Source organism: Ciconia boyciana, chromosome 8 (assembly GCF_034638445.1).
Source record: "Ciconia boyciana chromosome 8, ASM3463844v1, whole genome shotgun sequence".
Classification (NCBI taxonomy): Eukaryota; Metazoa; Chordata; class Aves; order Ciconiiformes; family Ciconiidae; genus Ciconia; species Ciconia boyciana.
This window is the reverse complement of record NC_132941.1, coordinates 16,517,501-16,537,724: the sequence shown is the minus strand read 5'-3', so window position 1 is coordinate 16,537,724 and position 20,224 is coordinate 16,517,501. Positions and strand designations below refer to the sequence as shown.

At 38.0% G+C, this 20,224-nt stretch overlaps 2 protein-coding genes across 5 annotated transcripts in view; one reads left to right on the top strand and one right to left on the bottom strand.

Annotated features, from left to right (window-relative positions):
- Positions 1 to 3,680, bottom strand: part of LIPC (lipase C, hepatic type) — a 64,630-nt gene extending 60,950 nt beyond the window's left edge. For 2 of the 4 annotated variants that reach the window (XM_072870181.1, XM_072870183.1), the window contains exon 1: positions 3,541 to 3,680. In XM_072870181.1, the coding sequence (XP_072726282.1) occupies positions 3,541 to 3,622 (82 nt within the window). In that variant the 5' untranslated portion in view covers positions 3,623 to 3,680. The remainder of the gene's footprint in view (positions 1 to 3,540) is intronic. The other 2 variants (XM_072870184.1, XM_072870182.1) reach the window with 2 other exon arrangements.
- ALDH1A2 (aldehyde dehydrogenase 1 family member A2) overlaps positions 1 to 20,224 on the top strand; it is a 214,198-nt gene that overhangs the window by 51,234 nt on the left and 142,740 nt on the right. The gene's annotated exons all lie outside the window — the stretch shown is intronic.

Sequence of the window (20,224 nt, the reverse complement as noted above, 5' to 3'; positions counted from 1 at the left end):
GCTTCAAGGAATTAAAAGGAAGGTCTTCTCTACATTTTTAGTATTTATTGTAGACTTTAAAGAAATGTTAGATAGTAAAAGTCAAGCAAGATAGTAAAAGTAAAAACACCTTCAATGTCAAAGGTAACCATCTCATCATCTTAGCAGACTTTAGTGTCTATCTCTGCAGTTTAAATGGCTTTTGAATCTTCTGTGTTTTTTGCATTTCTAGTACTTTTTCAGCTTCAGGTAGAAATTATTGTTTTGGTACTTTTTCAGATCTGGTATGGTATACTCCATGTACACTGCATTTTACTGAGGAATTTTATCTAGGTTTTGGAGCATTTAATATACCCAACATATCTTTTATGTCTCCATAATACTATTGGAGAATAAAGAAAACATAACAGCTATTCAAATTTCTGTATAATCCATTCCCATGGTCCCATTATAATCTTAAGGTGTTAGCACTGTAATACTTAAAACATAGCAGAATTGGATGACAACTAAGATGTTACCTTCTCTTTTGGGCAAAAAAAGTCCAGCTCAACTGCCAGCTGCGAGACTGTCAAGTAAAAAGTGCTAGCTCAACAACATGCATTTTCATGTCAACTACTGAATAATTCTGCTCTACACAATGAAGTGGAATACTGGAATATATTCCCACCTAGTTTTATGTTTCCAGGAGAAGAATCAAAATAAATAAGAGCTTATGTTGAAATATTTTTTGCATGCTTTTAGAAAGAATCATCTTGGCTGAACTTCAGAGATGTTATTTTTAGGTGCTTATTTCTGGTCTTTTTCTGGGATGCTGCTTTTAGATAATGAACTTTTGCCAAAAAATGCCAAACTTATTTCCTGCTATATAAATATACAAGAAAACCATGGTATTTCAGAAACACTCTGTGGCTTTTTAAGAATAACCTCTGTGTGTGTTTTAAATGTGATGTTGTGTTTGCTTGGTGATGCAGTCCACCTTATTCTACATAATTAAGTATAAAATAAGAACCTATAATATGTATTTATGTACATAACTCAAACAAAAGGATTTACATATACCTATCTACAGTGATTTACCTGCTGCAGTGTAATTCCTATAAATTCTTTTTTTGTAATGTAATTTCTTTTACTGTGTAGATGGATAGAATGATACAGAGAAAATTGAAGTACAGAATTGTTTATTTGCTGGATACAAGTAAATGAGAAGGACTTTTACACAGTGATTGCTCTTTTAGAGGATGGTTCCCTTATAGGCAATTGCTTGTGCTAAAATTACATGCCAGACACTCAGCTTTGAGAAGGCTTTGTAGCTCCTTATAGTTATACTGTTCGTTGCTGCAGTTCCTGCTAAAGCAAGAACAAGCAAGCTCCAAGGTAGAAGGATATTCAGGTAAAATGTATACTATGCTCACTGAATGCTGTCTCCAGTTGACAGCATTAAAAGGCCTCTCATGTAAGGCTAAACACTTCACTGCCCTTCCTTAGTGAGGATTAATGCTTTATGGCCATTTGCATATGCCATTGTGGCAAATGGATTTGCCTCATTGAGAAGTCAAATGAGGAAAAAGATTCCTTGAGGTTACCAGGTGTGGCCAACACACCGCAGCTGATTTGGAGGAAGACAGAACTAGCTGAGCTATGCTGATGAATCAAATGGTAATGGAAATAAGGCAAAGTTTGAGAACAGGGACTTGCATTATCTTCTGGACAAAGCTGGTGTGGCTGAGGTTGGATTGGGGAAGGAGAACAAGGGAGTGAAAGGTGCAGAAATATACATTAATGTAAATGGATAGTTGGAATTAGAGTTGCACCGATTTAAAACTGACAGGAGATGAGAGTCTGAGTTCAACATAATGGAATATCATGGCCTTTAACCTTGTAACTACTTTCTGTAGCAGATCTAGTTAGGCTGTGGATAGCCTCTAGAAGAAAACACAGTAGATTTTTTTGCATTTTTAGAAATGTACCTGCTCTGCTTCTTAAATCAGTCTCTTGCTTCAACGTACTATGAACTAGGTGTATCTGTTAGTGCTAATATGACATGTGACCTGTCTTTTGTGGCCCACAAGCAAGGTTTTAAGCTGCAGAAGCAGTGAGCAAACAAGTGAAGTCCGTTGACATAGGAGTACTAGGTCATGAGGGGAAAGGGGGATGGAGAGAGTGAAGTGACTGACCTTGCTATAAATGGTGCCACAGATAGTGGGGGTAGGAGAATGTGAGCTGGCATAAGGCAAGACCTGTGACTGTAAAAAAATGGGGGTGCAGCGACTTCCTCTCTCTGCCTTGTGTTTGTATCTAAGGTGAACTAAACTTTAAGCACACAGTGGAGTCTGAATAGATCTGGGCAAAGATGATGGGAGAAGCCTCAAACTAAAATTAGTGCTCTGATTTTTGGTTCTCTCAAAAATACAGAGTTTGATCAAGGCTTCTAAATAGCTTGCTAAGGTTCAGTGACTGTTAAGGATGTGCAGGCCCTGCCGCCTGGCAAGGCAGGCCATGTTACGGCATTAAATGAAATTTACAGTTCTCATTGTGTTCTAATTCAAGGATTTTATATTGTTCAAAATGAAACCTAAGGGGAACTTTAATGTGCAGGATCAAAGAAAGGTGGTCCTGTCTCCTCTAGATTGAAATCACTGTGCCTGTTACATATAAAGCATTTTTACAGCAAATGGTTTCTAAAACTGTTAATACAAATTAACATAAATGCAAAAACAAAGCTACTGAAAGAGGCCATACTTCTGTGAATGTGCATATCTTGTTTTATTTCCAGCTAAGGAGAAAGTACATTTATCCCCTCCAGACTTAGAGTATTAGAAATGCACTTAGATAAGAAGGAAAACTAATGCTTGCTATGTATGGCTCGACGACGAAGGCAAACATGAAATTGTCTTTGTCAATCACATCAGAGAGGTTTTCAGAAATACAGTTGTGTGATGCACTGTCATACTCAACAATCACACAGTTACTGACAATGTACAGTGTGACAAATGCATAGAAAATGGTTGTACAACCATGTAAACGATAAAGATCCTCCACAGTACTTCTCTACAAAACATACTGCTGATGTATCTTTTCATTCAAAGATATTCATCACGCTTGAGGTGAAAGACAGCCTACATTAGGCAACTCAGAAAATGAAAGCTAAAACACTGTCAGATAGCTAGAAATTTTTATTCATAGTAGGAGACTGAATCTATTTTATGAAATACTTCCAGCCAGCCCAAGATTATAACTCATATCAGTTCAGTGTATATTTTCAAACTAATACATTTTAAAATTAGCTTCAGCAGAAGTTTTATTAAAGGCCAGATTACCTTAAGTTTATAGTCTCAGAATGTATAGATTTCCACTGAGAAATGTTTGTTGTAATTACAAACAGCTAAATTTTCCAATAAACACAGACAGTTATAAATGCTGTATTTTAAGGGAACATAACACTCAAAAAAAACCCCAAACCGCAACATGTTGATGACCAGACAGTCAATACTACTTAATTTTTATAGTGTAAACATTTTTTAAAAAGTTCATGATCACTATTTATGTTTGATAGGATATTACCTTTTTTCTTTCCTCCATATGTATTTGCTGAGGTGATGATACAAGAAAGCAGCAAGAATGAGAGAAATTGCAAACTTTTCATTTCTTCTTTCTCTGAATGAGAGCTGGGGAATGCACTGCTAAATACTGCCAAGAGATGGGAAAAGGAGACAATTATCAATGCTTTGCAAGAAATTCTTTGCCCATTAATCATTAACCTTGAATTAAAAGAAAAACCTCCTGTCCACTGCTCCAGTGTTCCCTTTTATGGAAGTGAAAATGGAATTTGCCTGTTTCCAACCTCTTCTTTTTTATTTTATGCCACTTGTGGCAGAAATAATTTGGAACTGGATCCTCCTACCTTGCTCAACAGTGCTCGTCTCTGAACACAGCAGACTTGAGGGCATTTGTTCTCTGAAATACTGCTAAAGGCCATGGGTAGCCAGCTTGAATTTGGTTGGTCAACAGGTCAGTCTGAACGCATTGCAAAATAACCGTAAGAGCTGAAGGTTAATCTAAATATTTCAGTAACATAGACATTAACATGTTTCCAGTAAGGGAAACATCAAAATTTTATATATAATAAACATTTCTCTTATTTCAGTGATAAAATCGGTACCAGGTTTTGGATAATCGCAAAATGTTTCCTTTCAAATTAAGTGAGCAATTTTTATCATATGAGATATTTACTAATGAAGCACAATTAACCAACATCTCTCTCCACTTCCAGTAAAACAATTATAAGCAAGTGTATGAGGTAAATGCAGGAGTTATTTCAGAGAAGAAGTTACTACTAATATGGCATGTTTTATATTGGAATTCAAAGCAGAATCTTAATTACAGCAGTGTGTGTTAATGCCACAAGGAATAGGTACGTACTGCAAAGTGTGACGGGGCAAAAAATACTGTTGGATAGGCAGAAAGTATTACCGCTACATGGGATCTCACACATGAGCAGGACCGAATGCTGTCCTCTGGGCCTTGTTAGCATCAGTCTGGAGCATCATAGTTTTTCCACATCAGTCAATGTTCTTGAGACATACTCTAGCTCATTTTAAAGGAGCTAAGTGCCAATTATAATGTAACCATTGCAGCACAGGCCTTAGCATGGGCTGCAAATCGACCTGCATTTCCACTAATCATTGGATTGCCAGCTTATGTGGGTTAACGTTGCCAACCTCCATGGCCACCTGCATACCTGAGCTAGTATATAATTAGCCAGATAGGTCTATACTATACCTCACTTGTATGCTTTGACAGCATTGTGGAATTTTCCTTAGAAATAGGTTTCTGGCACAGTAAACTTTCTCCCAGGTTCTGAATGATTAAGAAGCCCTTGTGCTGAAGAGGGGGTGATAGTGTAAATTCTTTGCTAAACTTAGTTTGTTAAGGATTTGCTGTTAGTAATAGCAAATAGAGACAATATTTTAAGAACTCTAGAACTATGTGTGTCAGACTAAAATACTGAAACAGAGCTTGTAAACTTGAAAAACTGTATTTTGAGTATTCAGTGACCCCCAGATTTTTTATGAAGCCTCTTATCATAATTACTAAATCTAGAATGTGTGAAATGATAGCCATACCATCCCAGCCTGAGGATTTTTTCATTGCTCTATTGTTTTTATAATTAAGAACTATTTTAAAGTGTCCCAGCTAAAAGATTTTTCTCTCTTTTAGAAGACAGTAAGTCTCATAGGACCCATATGCCATAGCAGAACTGGTATGTTAGACTAAAAAAAAAAGTATTCTCAGCAGGGAAACTCTGCTGTCATGTTTGATGCATTGTTTTGGCATACAAGAGCATGCTTCATGGAGAGTGGCCCATGGTGCTGGATGTTGCATGAATAAAGGAAAAAAATACAGATCACTTCCTTTCCGTGCTCACTCCAAAGAGCTTCAAGTCTAGGATACAGCAGGCAGCTAGAAAACTCCATAAGCAGTCTCTAAGGTCATACCTGTCACCACAGCTGGCAGTGATCTTGGCACACCAACATCTAAAGATTTGTCAAGACTGATTGATCTGTGTGTGTGTGAAAGTATATTAATAAAGAGGGAATACAGAAACAGAGGTGATATGATCAAAATGACTGGCTGATAAATACTCTTCATAGCAGTATTTTCAATGGATGTGAGCAGAAAAAGGATTTGCAGTAACTGAGACAGGAGATAGAACTTGAACAAGAATTTAGGCTGTGATGGTGGACAGGAAATGCTGTATTTTAGCAAAGTTAACACTAGTGGAAATTACTGGTGTGATTTAGCACAGCCTTGCAGTGAACTTAGAAAAATGTAAGCTGAAGATGATGTGAAAATTACAGAACTGACTGACAGGTTGAATGGTGATACTAGCCACAGTAATCAAGAAAGTAGAGAGCATTTGGGGGAGAAAGATTATAAGCTCTATTTTCTGCAGACAGGAATTGTTCTGAAACAGGGTGGTAGATCTGTCAGGTAGAGAACAGGCTGTTGTATCTTTGTGAGGAGATTGCCTGGAAATAAAGACTATAGGGATCAGTCTTTGGATTTACTTCTCGCTACAGAAACCATATAGGAAACCAGAATGGCATTACGAGCATCTTATGAAGGATTGCTTAAAGTGATAAGAGGAAAACTGGGAAAATAAGGAGTTGCAAAAGGAGGAGGAACCTGCCTTCCTCCCTGCTATATGTATCACTTCATTTGGCAATCCTGCGTCAGTCATTGCTAGCATTAATTTGTCTTTTCAGTGTTGACAGAATATCAGCAATAATGGTGAGAGAGCTAAGTAGTATTGTGGAAATAATTGTACAGCATTTGAATGAGACATTCCACAGTGCGTATTCAAGATGAGTTTATGTAGCACAAAATTGCGTGCTATGGCATATTAGTCCACAGAGAGGAGATGCAATTGTGTTCTAGAGGAAGGAGCTGCTCCCAATGGCCTCTATAGCATTGTCACACAATGTGTTTTCGGAATGTGGGTTTGTTTTGTTTTTTTTTTTTCCCTGGGTCTCTTCTCCATTTAATTTACATGAGTAATTCCAATTACCTTTATTATCTACTCATAAAGAAAAGAATGGCTCTCCTGCAATGTAATAAACGTTAGGGGTAGAACACTCCTGATAAATAATTTTCCTGTGAATCCAAATATTGAAATCATAACCTTTGCCATCTTCAAGATGTTTATCTGGTCACTTGGTGAAGTTACCCTCTTTGCTTCAGCTCTCTCTCGGCTTGGTTAATTGTTGTGTTTGTATAGCATATATAATATTCTATGAATATATAACCTAAATTGTTTTAGGAATTAGTTCCTTATATAAAAAGTATAACAAGAAAGACTCTTTGGTACATTATGAGAATAAAAAAAATTGAGACCGGTATTTGTCAGAAGGGACTGTGCAATAGCTACTCAGAGTTACTTGCTGCATGTTGCATTGCATACTGAAATGGCTTTTTTCAGCCACGTTTGAATCTGTATGAGGTGCAATGAGTGGGAGCTGCAATATTCTGGGTGAAAATCATTGCGGAAAAAAAAGGGTCCTCTGGAAAAAAGAGGATGCTCTGGGTCTTCATATTAGTCGACTGGTCAATCATAGAGAATGCTGTCTGAATTAAACTGGATACTTCTAAGACACTAATAGTTGTCTGCTGGTCTGCCAGGGCAATATGTACTGTGAGACTGCTCTGCTATGGTTCTGTATCACTGGCAATGACAAAATTTCCAACAGATGAATACAACACGTACTAGAAAATCAGGGAACAGAAATCTCAGGGACTATAAAGAAAGTTGGGAGATGGATGTAGGAAAATGACACCTGGAATATGCAGGTTACATTGTGTCCTGATGTGACTTTCAAGTGTGAGTGGAAGGTTTATTTCTTAGAGTTGGGTGTGTTTGTTACTTGTGCCCTGGGTAAGGCAAGTGGATAGTTTGGTATTTGCAAAGACCTTGATTCTTAAAAAAAATCCGAGATTAAGTTCTTAAATTTAAGGTTTAAATATGTCAACCATAAAATTTAAAGGATCCATTAAAAAAAAAAAAAGTAGTTATTCTTCTACCAAGTGAGTAGATCTGATTTCTCTTTTCCACAATACCCAGCATTTGCACATTACTTCATTTTCCTCATTGAAATCACTCATACCTACTGTAGTGATCTGGATTTTTTTTTAATACTAAATTTAAAAATAGATAATCCAAACTGCTCTTTCTGTGGAACAGATAGGACACATATTTTGTATTGCATGGAGGCTAGTGCTTTGCCTACTTCACATAAAATAGAACCTTTTCTTAAACACACAGCATCCAAAAACAAATTTCTAGCTTATGTTGCTGTGTCTATATCTAGTTTGCATATACTGTAAGAGGGCTTGATAACCTTCTCTCTTCTGCTAGAGATGCTGCTTGTACAACATATACCCAGGAGGTATACTCTTAATCAGAATCCCCATCTGTTTCTTGGCTAATGTTCCAATTATAGTTAGACCTCTTGCACATATTCACATCTATAATAAAATTGATGGTTTCACTATTGAGAAGCAGCATGTGACTAATGGTGCATTGTACCATGCAAGCTTTTGCTTAAATATATCATTCTAATCAAGTTAAATAAAGGAACACAGAGCAGAAATTTGTCAGGCATACAGTCCTGTTTTTTTCCTGAGACCACACTGTTCATCAAGATGGTTTTCAGTCACCTGAAGACCAATAACACTGTACTACAAGATGTTCTTTCAGGTTTAGAAGAGATTTTATGGGCCAGAACTTCAGCTGGCATAAACTGGCTTCTGTGCAGCTATAATGATTTTCACCAGCTGAGGATCCACCCTGTGTTCCTATAATTACCCACTGGCATCCGAAAAAAGATTCATGTGATGGTTATGCTAATACATCTGAGGTTATAGAGCAAGAAAATTTTTATGTGGTTGAATTTTTAATGCAATTTTTTAATCCAGAATTTATTCTGCCTGTTTCATCTTTCCTAGGATTTTTTAATATCAAATAACTCTGAAGATACATTTTTAGATGGACTTTTGTGTGTGGATTCATGGCCTATGTCAAACGTACAGCAGCGGCACATGAGTCTGAAACTGCCTTTACAGCAATAGCTATTGAGCCATCAGACTTTTCAGTATTAAATTCACAATTAAATAATTGATCAGCAAGCTTTGTTTTCTGATATGAAAGAAAACCACTCATTTGCATAAGCGTAGTCTTGTGAAATATGAGTTTCTTCTGCAAGATGCATTTCATACTCTGTAGCCCCTGGTAAGGTAGTCTTCTTCCAGGACTCATCACTCAGAATATTGTTTGACTTCCCTGGATGCACAGCTGGGACTAGGAATTGCATTCTTGCAATTTTAAGTTTTCTTGCAAGTTTAACACATTCTGTATATGTGTGCTCTTTAATAATTTTAAAAATATGCGCCACTGAATAGTTTGTATTATAAACAGCTGTAAACAAAGAGGAGAACCCAAATACAACTGCCAAGCATAAATATAATTGTACAATAAGTGGGTCATCTGCTCCTACTTCCAACTTTAAAAAAAAGGCATTTTTTATCTTGTTTCCTTTGATGCTAGCCTAGTGCTTTTTGTAACAATGCATTCCTTGTTTAGTTGCCTTAGAGGAATGCTATTTCTTGGCTTATGTGTCTGTCTGTCTTCCTTGTGGGTACACTGTGTTCACTTGGGGTACGTCTCTGAAAGCTTAACAAATCAGAAAAGCACAGATTAGGTGAACCAAATAAAAGGGGAGAACAAATCCCCATAAATCTGGGCTGCTCATGCTCTTGCATTATGTGTAGAATATTGTGTGCTTGCATATTTCTCCTGCCTTAAAATAGGTAAGGAGCTGGCCTACTTGCTGACTTTCATTACTATTAGTTCTATTCTTCAGTAGACTGGGCTACATTTCTGCACGGTTTTACACTACTGAAAAGGGTAGTACAGCTGCAGACTTTTTTTCCACCTGCATTCTGTCTTATTTTGGATTTTTACTGTTGTCAGTGCCCTATTTCAGGGGTGACTGTATGGCCTGTAAAATTTTGCATTGAATTTATCGTTAAAGCAGATTTTTCATAGAGCTGTGATCTGTAACATATAGGAAAGTTTCCATGAATCAGCACTGCAGTGTCAGTGCTGTAAAGAATAGATGTGCTTTTGGAAACCCCAGCATGCCTGCTGAAGACATTTCCCTTCATTGGGCTGTGTAAGAAAGAGCTAAACATGTGCAACAAACCTCATTGGAAGACTGAGACCCAACCCAACCTCCTTCCCCCCCTGCCCAGGGGATTGAACTTTATAGTTTTAAGCAAAACCAACACGAGTGCAATGCCTTTTGAAGCTGCCTTGCTTGTTCACCTCCCTCACATCAAACAGAAGCACATGTGAAAGAGATGAATACATGGTAAAACCAACAATGCTCTCTCCCTTCCCTTTCTAGCTACTGTACTTAGGAGGGAGACTTTTTAATAACAAATAGAAAGCAGACTTGTTTCAGAAATTGATTGATGGTTCTTATGAATAAAGAAGACAACAAGAACAAGACAACTAGGGCTTATTGTAGGCAACATATTTGAAGAGGATACACTTGAAAGTACTTAAAACAAAAGGCAGAGAACCATGCCAAAGTAAAGGAACTTTAAAGACATTAAACATTCAAGTGCTGATTTATGATGACTCTTAGGAGTTAACACGCTCACGAGAGCAAAACCTGGATCTCTGTGGAGCTCCTGTCACTGAAATTGAGTCTTTATGAAAAGGAAAGAATAGCAGACAAGAAAGCTGAAAGAAGAATAGGATTAAAATACACAGAGTAGATACAAACAAATAGAACAATGAAACAAAAATCTCTTTGACAATAGGGAAAAACAATGAGAAACACAAACGTGTTATCTGAACAGACAGAAGTCTTCACAGCATAAGCAGACTAACCAGTGGTAAAAAAATATTTCCAGGCAATCATTTCTTCTGCACCCACTGACTGCATGATTTTCAACACCTGTGTCTGAAACAAGTGGCTCTGGCCACCAGAGCCAGGAGGCACTTTCAGGGGCAGTACTGAAGGTCTAGGTTAAAAAAAAAAAAAAAAGGACAGGGGAAGGGCAGACCTTTCCTTGCAACATCTTTTGTTGCTTTCTCGCCTCCCCTCACCCTAGTGTCTCTTTGCTCTGACTCGGGACCTAGCACGTTTTGGCTTTCTGCATTGCAATATTGTAGTCATTATTACCAAGTATAATGAATGGGAGGATGAGAAAGTATGGTGGTGGAAGCAGACTGTTTGAGGTGGTTAATTATTGACCCCAAATGTTTTGTTTGTTTCAGGGCCTGAAATAGCTCTTGCTAGTGTTAGCAGAACTTAGATACTGGATTGGGTAGACCCTTAGATCTGATGTATTGTGGCAGTTCCTACATTTCTACAAGGTTAGAGAAGATTATCAGATAGAAAACTGGCTTACTTGAGGGGTGGAGAAGCCTTAAATACTTTGAGCATCCATTAGAATAAACATACATTGAAAATCTTTTCCAAACTTTCTGCAAATCTGGATGAAAAACTACCTGAAAATCTTTTCAGGAGCTTTGCCTTCCAAAAATGTCTGGACCTAGGCAGAAGAAAGGAGCAGTAAAACAATATTGCAAGTATTTAACCTTTTTGAACCTTAACATTTCAACTTAGGTTAGTGTTCTGTTTGGCATATAGATTTGAATCAGTTTGACCAATCTTAATTGATTTGGGACAAACAATGTGATCTTTTAAATGGGATTTATATCAGCAGATTTTTTAATCAGCTGCCTGCTTTTATTCATTGGCAATTCTGCAGGTGTAACAAGGGCATTTGAAAGTTTAGTGTGGCTTCTCAGTCTGCTTACTGCTGCGGTGATGGGAGTTGTTGTCCTTGGGATTGGATTTTATCAGGGTTATGCTGGTTGCAAGCTTTTCTGGAAAATGCACAAGCTTATGCTTATTTCCTATGCTAGGATGAACATATCTAAAATTTTCTGTTTTATTTCTAAAGGTAGGGCTATAAGACTGGCATGGAATTACTTTTTATCCCAAGTGACTGAAAGTGTTCTGCAAATCGACACCATTAAAGAATATGACTGTCAGATTGTAGCTTGTAATAAGCAGTGTATTATCTGAAGATTATGTTTTAGGCCCCTGAGGGAATGTGTAGGAAAAGCTTTTGCCAGGTGTAACTATGGATCATTTGTCATCTCTGACACTGAAGAATCTCATACTCCTTCATGAGCACCAAACTGATTTGAAATTGAAAACTATATACACCCTAGCCATTTAAAATACAAGTTGATATCTTAAACTGAAAATACCAAATGTGCCTCTAGGAATGGTAACTACATTTTTGCATGGCTGGCTGAGTAATACATATGCTCAATATACAATAGTGAGTAAAATGTCACAAATTAAGCTGGAGGAGGATGGCCTGGCACTATCTCCCCACATATTCCCTGTCAGGATAATCCCAGTTCAATTCACAAGAAAATAGCTAAAAAGGCAGAGAAGTCCTTAGACTTCAGACAATGGAAGATGCTTCTAGCTAGTTTCTAGCTAGTCTGTGCTGTCAGGTTGCCTTCTGCATTCCCATTCCCTCCCTGCTGGCTGCTGGGTGGAGGGATGCTGTTGTTCCCTTCAGTCCTACAACAGTTTTCTTCATTATTGGAACCAGATTTCATCTAACAAAATAAAGGACTACGTACAGAAAATGCATGCCTCATTCTTCTTGGCAGGGCAGAAGGTGGTAGGAAGGGCTTATCTGGAGAGGTATGGTAGATATTTTACTGAGTTTATTTGAGAAATTAGTTTCCTAGAGACAGCCATTCCTCTCTGAAGATTTCCCCCTGTATGCTGTACTATGTAAAATTCAGTGCTGAATGATCCATTGTTTATTTCGGTGACAATTGTATGTTGGAAATTAGTTTGCTCAGGACATAATTGAAGTAATGGGGAAGTTCAGCTGTGGTACTACAGAATGGTAAAAGAATCATTGACTTTGTTCACATAGATAGAAATGAATGTAGCCTACTATAAAGAATTGAAATACTTATTTGTCTGTTAGTTCTGGAACTGCAAATCTTTGACTTCTGGATTAACCATAGGATAACTGACTGAGTACATTGGCATTCATAGTCCATAGTTGTTGAAATGATTCACAGCACCAAATCAGTATTAGACTTGAAGTGACTGTGACCATGAATTCAAACAATTTCTTGGTAGTGTCCTGTAAATACTGATGTTCCACAACTGAAATGAGAAATGGGAAGAGCTATTAAACACTGAATTTAGCACAGATGTTTCCTGTTGTAACAGATTAGTAAAATTTCAGTATTCAATGGGTTTTTAACAGCCACCCTCCATCTGCGGTATTCATTTTTAGCATTGTGGTATAGGCCAAAAGATCAGGCATATAATTAAAAAGAAGCCCCACCAGGGTGTTTTCTCTAGCTCCACTTTCTTTTTTTCTAACTGTATTCCTTCATTTGTATGTGGAAACATTTTAGGGGAGGCAACATGGATAAGACAAAGCTAGTTCTCCATCTGGGAGTCGCACTTATTGCAGCCAAGTGCACTGCAAACAAGCCCTTGAGCATATGCTACGTACATAAGTGCTAATTGAGAAAGTCTGATGATGTCAGTTGCATAACAATAATATTCTTTGCCAAATGACCAGTTTGCGCTTGTGGCTTTTAAGTAGCTCTGGTTCAACAAAGTGCTTGAGAAGTGCCTTTGCTTTGAAGAGGAAGCTGAGCAAAGGGCTGAAGGCAAGCTGTGCTGAGTGGCTGGGTGAGCACTGTGGGAGTAACAAGGTCAATAACCAAGAAAGTTGCCACAGACCGACTCAAATAAAATGGTGGTAAAGCTAATCTTTCAGTAACTTAGTTGGAAGATAAAAGAGAAGAAGGAAGCAAGCCTAACAGTGGCTCTGCCCATAACATGCATTGCAAACATACACAATTTACTGTGTAAACCAACTTCTCAAGTTTCTTTTCATGCATATTTATTCAGGGTTGAATGTCAGCCTTCATTTCTCACTCACATACATACAGGTGTTGGATATATAACATTAAAGACCTGGGATTTGGGGATTATTTAAATTTTAATTTTCATTCTGTTTTCTTCTATACTTCAGTGTGAGTTTGCACCAGAAAAGGAAATTCTGTTTGCAGAAGTCCATAACGCGTTCTGAGACAAAACAGTGATATCCAGTACAATATTAAAAGACAGGGGTATGGTATCCTGTAAAACTGATGTGAGAGCTCAGAAACTTTCTTTAAAGTAAGAGAGATACTTAAAATTTTGGCCTACATAGTTATTGAAAAGAATTTTAAAGCCCTGATCAAGAATTACAAGTACCAAGCTAAGAAGTAGATTTCTGATGCTACAACTGCACATTTTTAGAGTGAAGCAAATACCAGGATTCTGTCATCCGCTGGGAGAACAACCTTGCTACCCCCAAGTACCTCTGCTTTGGCTCAAGTGCTAAGACTCTATACAGGAGTCAGACTAGGCTGTCATAATGGTTCCTCTCATCCTGAGCAATTCAACCATCTTTCAGAAACAAACCAGGATGTAGCCACAAAAATATGTCCCTCATGTAAGCTGCAGTTCATTGATCCTCTCCTTCTTTGGGAGGTGTTAAAGTGCACAAATACAATTTATTTTCTATTCTTGAAGGCTGAGAGTTACCTAAAAGCTCTAGGACATGATTTAATTGGAAAATTACCATTTCATTTTGATTTTGGAGTTTCTGTTTTTCTACTAGAGTGTCATTTAGATGTTTCTTTTCTGAACACTAAGAATGCGTCCCTGGGTATGACCGTAGCCATGTCACTGACTGATGCTGGAAAAAGGGTAAGGTTAGAGACAGTTAGTTTTCAGACCCTTTTTGGTCTTCAGGGATTTGATTCATCCAAATACTTTAATTATAGAGTGATTTCTAAAAAGTTCAATTAAATGTCTTCCTTAAGAGTAGGTAAAAACTGCTGGCTTGCGATTTCTAAGTAAAGGTCCATTTTTGAGATGCAGATTCTGCTGTCAGGTACACTAGTGTAATTCAGAGTTGTTTCACCATGGCAGATGGATTTGTATTCACGATGCTGACAGCAGAGGTTGTCCCAGATTTTGATCTAATACTGAGAGAATTCCCTTAATCTCTCTCTATGTAGTCATTTTGCACAATGTTGTTATGAAGCTGTTGTGGCTAGTGACGGACATAGTTTCCTGGTACGGGATGATTCGGCGCTGGTGCAAAGCTGTTGGTGCAAGGTGCAGTAAGTTTCTGCTATCACTACCTTTCTTGTAATAGCAAAGGGAAAGAGGAATCTGACCTGTTCTCCAGAAACGTGGTTTAAAAATTCATCCCTGCTACAGCAGATCATCAAGGGCTGTTGCTATGCATTTTTTTAAAAAAGAAGTATTAGTGACCAAATCTAATAGCATGACAGTAAGTATTGTAGTTTCCAGCTGTTTTGTCTTTGCTTTTGTTCTGTGTCCAATACTCCGTGCTGCTGAGAATTAATTCTGTCTTCCTTTTTACGTCTTTATCTATTGGCAATTCTTTACGTCCCCTCTGACACTGGTGAGCTGTGGTTCAAACTCACCTGATTATGAGGTTTTCAAGCAATCTATATATGTCTCCCACTGACTGTAGTATTGTTTACTGTTAAAAGGAGTTCACTTAGAAAAATAATGTACTGCGTGCTGTGCAGCATCAGGCAAAGCTGGTAAAAAAATACCCCCAAAGTGGGTGTATTTAATGCCACCATTAATATTGCTTACATGTTGGAAAGTGAAAAAGCAAGGAAAAGTAGGCTTTTGCTTTCTCAGCTGTTTTCTCTGAACAGTTTTGTTGTCTGTTAAGAAATGTCTTTAAACAATTCCACGATGTTCAGCTTAAAAACCTAAGCAGTAACATTGTATCTAGTGTTTAAAATATGACAGTAGAAGCCAGGTGTTTGGATCTGGTTTCTTTCTGTGTCCCTAATTTCCTGTTAGCTCATTGGTAATTCACTCAACTTTCCGCTGGCTCAGATGTCCCATTTGCTAAAGGGAGTCTAATAGTACTGATTTTTCTGGAGTGTGGTAAGGCTGAATGAATCCTCTGTAAATGACATTCTATTTTCCGGAGGAAAGGTGCTATATAAGTCAAAGTAATAGTTTTGTATCTAATTGAATACTTCAATCTAACAGATGGGAGCAAAGCTTAAGAAAAACATTGAATGTTTTTTCCCTTGCATATTTCTGCTATTTTTATATCTCAGAACTCACTTTGAAATTAATGCCTGTTAAACGAACATAAATGTGAAGAGAATACATTTTCCCACGCAGAGTTATATGTTCCCACTTCAAAAACTTTAACTTCAAATTTATTGTTCTTAGACCACACACATTACCAGGGCAGACTGTAAATGCAGGGAGGCAAACAGCCATTCTGTGTGCCGTTTGGCTGTAGCTCAGCTTTGCTCCTTTGCAGTGGGGCACGGCTTCCTCCCACCGCCTATACACGTTTATTGGGATCCTGCACATTCAGCAGGGCAGATGTTTTCTTTCTAATGAAAATAATAGCTCCAAAAAGTTGTTGACTGTCTATCTTTTACAGTCTCGTGGGCTGATCAACTTTCTGTGGGTTTTGAATAAATGTTGGTTGTTCTCAGTGAAGGGTGAGGTGTGCTGTGGCTCCGTTCACAGCAAAACAATGACATCTACCGAGCAGGGTTGTGTCCCCATCACCTGCTGCAGTAAGTAACTTCACGCTTTTTGGTGTTACAGCCAACAACAAACTCAGATTTCTTTGCACACAGGCTCCCTGCTTCTGCTCTGATTCCTGCATTTGCTTGAGTTCGTGCCTCTGCACTGGCCTGAATTGCAGTTTCAATCTGTGCTGCTTTTTCTAGGGGTTCTGACTGGGGAGCCTGACAGTTGTCTTTCCCCAAACCTTAAGAGGTGACATGTTATTTGTTGAATAACTTGGGGGGCAAAGCACAGGTGTCGATCTTGTGAATTTTCAAGCTGACTAATAGGTTTATGGTGATCAGAGAATAGGTAAGCAGTCTAAAATGCACTTCCTATGTAGAAGAGCATCCCCATTGCAAAGGCCTCATCCATGGGATGCAAACCTTTCTAAGGTTTGCTTCTTGCAAATACTTGCTGCTGCAAATACTTGCTGCGGCACCGTGGGCATGTACCTCCATGCCTGTGTGTTTCTTCACTCTGTGCTGTGGCATGAAACCCAGGGCAGCCACCACTGGCCTGCAGCGCCCTCCCGCCACCCTTAGGAAGAGCACAGAACCAGGCAGCTAGCTTTTCCCCTGGAGATTTTATTAGCTTAGTTCAAGCAGGGCTCAGTGCTCTGCTATGTATTCCTTTTGTTTCTGTGTTCTAATTATAACTTCAAAAAAATTTTTTTTTAATTTCCAAATTCCATTTGGCATATTGTACCAAAATTTCCTGCAGAGAAAGAATTCAGACTATTGGATAGAAACCTTTCTTGTCACGTTCCCTCACAGATGGTCCAATCTGCTCTGCAGTTCATGCATGACAGCTAGTTCATCTGGCAGTGCAGGAATACACATTTAAAAATGCAAGTTCTGGATCAGCCTCAGGTAAGCACCTCAACTGTGTCCTGTACCCTGAAATTGTAGGTATGCAATGGCGCACACAAACCACATGTAAAGTGAATGATCCTGCTACTATCACTTACATGTACTTTTGGAGAGAGATTCATATTTGGTACATATTCAAAGACATGTGAGAAGTGTCTGCCTTTTCAAACTAAGTTATCTGGGACATTTGGCCATGGTAGTACAAATTAATTAAGATAGATGTACATAATTCTCTTCTAACCACAGTGGATATGGAAAATATATCAATCAGTGTTTTGGTTTATTTTATGACTTCAAATCAACAGAGAAGATTTAATTTCCTTTGCTCATTGGAGGGGAACACTTTAATGAGTGATGGTCTACACAGAAATAGAGAGGTACATAGATGCATTTACCTCATCTATCATTAAGGTAAATTGCCACAATCAGCTGTCTATCTGCAGTAGCCTGGGCTGTGTAGCCCTGGTGTCGTGGTTTGGCTTCAGTTGGCAACTAAGCACCACACAGCCGCTTGCTCACCCTCCTCCCCCCACACTGGGATGGGGGAGAGAATCTGAGGAGCAAAAGTAAGAAAACTCATGGGCTGAGATAAGAACAGTTTAATAATTTAATAATAATAATAATAATAATAATAATAATATTGTAATGAAAAGGAAAACTATGAGAGGGAGAGAAAAGAACAAAATCCAGGAAAAAAAAACAACACAAAAAACCCCCACGTGATGCAACCACTCACCACCCACCAACTGATGCCCAGCCAGTCCCTGAGCAGTGATTGCTGCCTCCCAGCTGACTCCCCCCAGTTTATATACTGAGCATGACATCATATGGTATGGAATAGCCCTTGGGCCAGTTTGGATCAACCATCTTGGCTGTGCCCTCTCCCAGCTTCTTGTGCACCTGGCAGAGCATGGGAAGCTGAAAAGTCCTTGACTGGTGTAAACATTACTTAGCAACAACTAAAACATCAGTGTGTTATCAACATTATTCTCATAATAAATCCAAAACACAGCACTATATTAGCTACTAAGAAGAAAATTTACTCTATCACAGCTGAAACCAGGACACCTGGTCAGGGCTATGGCTGTGGCTCTGGAGGGCCCTACAGAATTAGCTGTGCTACTTCAGGTGTGCCTTTGCAGTCTAACCACACCACCTGGCTCCTGGGAGATGTTCTCCAAACAGGTCAGATGTCTGAAGAAAGACAACCTTGCCACCAAGTGTGTGGGAACCCAGCTACATCTCACCTTCTTCTGTCTCAGGATAAAAGCAATGAGCAGCATAAAAGGGCTGCAGTACCAAGCGTTCACAGAGTACTCCTGTACGTTCATGGCATATTCCTCTGCAAATGTTAGCCTCAGGTAAGAGGCTTTGGGGGCTGGAGGAAAATATGCAGAGTTCAGTCAAATTTATTAAGTGCTGTGAAATTTTTGGCAATGTTGTTGCTCATTGTTTAATCCAGGAAGTCAGCTTGGACTGAGGCCTGCAGCCTTGGCAGTTTTGTGTCAGAACCTGTATCCAAGTCAGCTGAAAAGATTACTAAAAGTCTTACACATCCTGAACTGGTCTTTCATGGTGCCCCTTTAAAGATACAGTTTAGAAGCTTGCCTTATAGCTTACTGTTAACTAAAAACATTTTTGGACAAAAGGAGCATTTTCACAACATGTTTGTGTAGTGTCTAGCATGGTGGATCGGAACCTCTAGGAATCACCTATACATGAGCAATGATTAACTGACAATACCAATTCCCCTGTTGTTTTGCATGAAAGAGGTTGGATAAACCATTAGAATTTCATATTTTTTTATCAGTGCTGTCAAATTTTTCTTGGTTTCCTCTTTCTCTGTTTTGTAATTGATATTTTTACTTCTTGGACACATTGAAGAATTCAGTCCCTGTCCTCCTTAAAAATGTGACAAGTAGTGTTTTTCAGCTATAAGGTATATTGTAGAAGACAACTCTCTAAAATCTAGATATAACTAGAAATGCTTGTTTTGTTGCAGTACACTAACACAATGCTTTCAAACCTACACCAGTGGCTTAGGGCAATTTCCTAAAAGGTTATAAAAGGTGACTGAGAAAAGCAAGCCCTTTCATGGTAGGTCTAAGTTTGCTATTCATGGACTTTCACCTCCTCTAGAAAACAAGAAAGGGAAGTGGAAGTCACAAGATTGGAAAACATTGCACTAAACAAAACTTTTTCAAAACTTTGGCAAAACATTAGATAAATGCTTTACGCTGTATATTTGTTAGGTCAAATTCTGCACTCTAATTGGTTAAACCATCTTACTCCAATGTACTATTTCTAAAATATCACTGAATTACTTATATATGTTCCTTGTAATGAACTCTGGGAAGTTTCATAGTGAAAAGTGGAATAAGGATGAAAACATGTTGTGGTTTTTTTGTGTTACTGGCGCATTACACAAATGCATAATTCATTATAATTACAGTAATTTCACTTTGATACAGAAGGTCTAATAAAGATGCACCTTTGCTCCGTACCTCAAATCTTATATCTGAAACATATTTAAAACATAATTTGTAACTAAAAATTTGGGATTTTTTTCTTTATAGAACTACAGAACCATTTTTATCCTCTTAATTTTTTTAGAAAAAGAGGTTTCTGACAACCACATGCCATATTGATTCTTACAAAATTGTCTTCCAGTCTGTTTGTTGCAGATTAGTGAAATTGCCATGTGAAATTCTACAAAAGTTATTACATTTTAAATACATCGGGTTTTGTTAATGCAAAAGAGATAAAACTGAATTCCATTTGCTCTGAAATGACAGTCTCCAAATGGCAGCAAACAAATTCCTTAAAATGCTACCTCTATTTTTGCCTGTCCATTCCGTATGGTATTTGTCAAAAGATAAGTTAACATGAAAATTCAAATGAGTCATTTACTCAAACTTTAAGGCTGAGTATTGAGCAGAACATTTAATGTCACATTTTCCCACTCCTTTTTGCTGCAGAAATAAGAAATTCAAGTCAGGAAATCAGGGTGCCATTATGTTTTTATAGATCATATATCAATGTAAATTTTGAGATGGGTGCAGAATTTTTCCATAATTCTTTTTAGTGAAAAAAAAGAAAAGTCTGCAT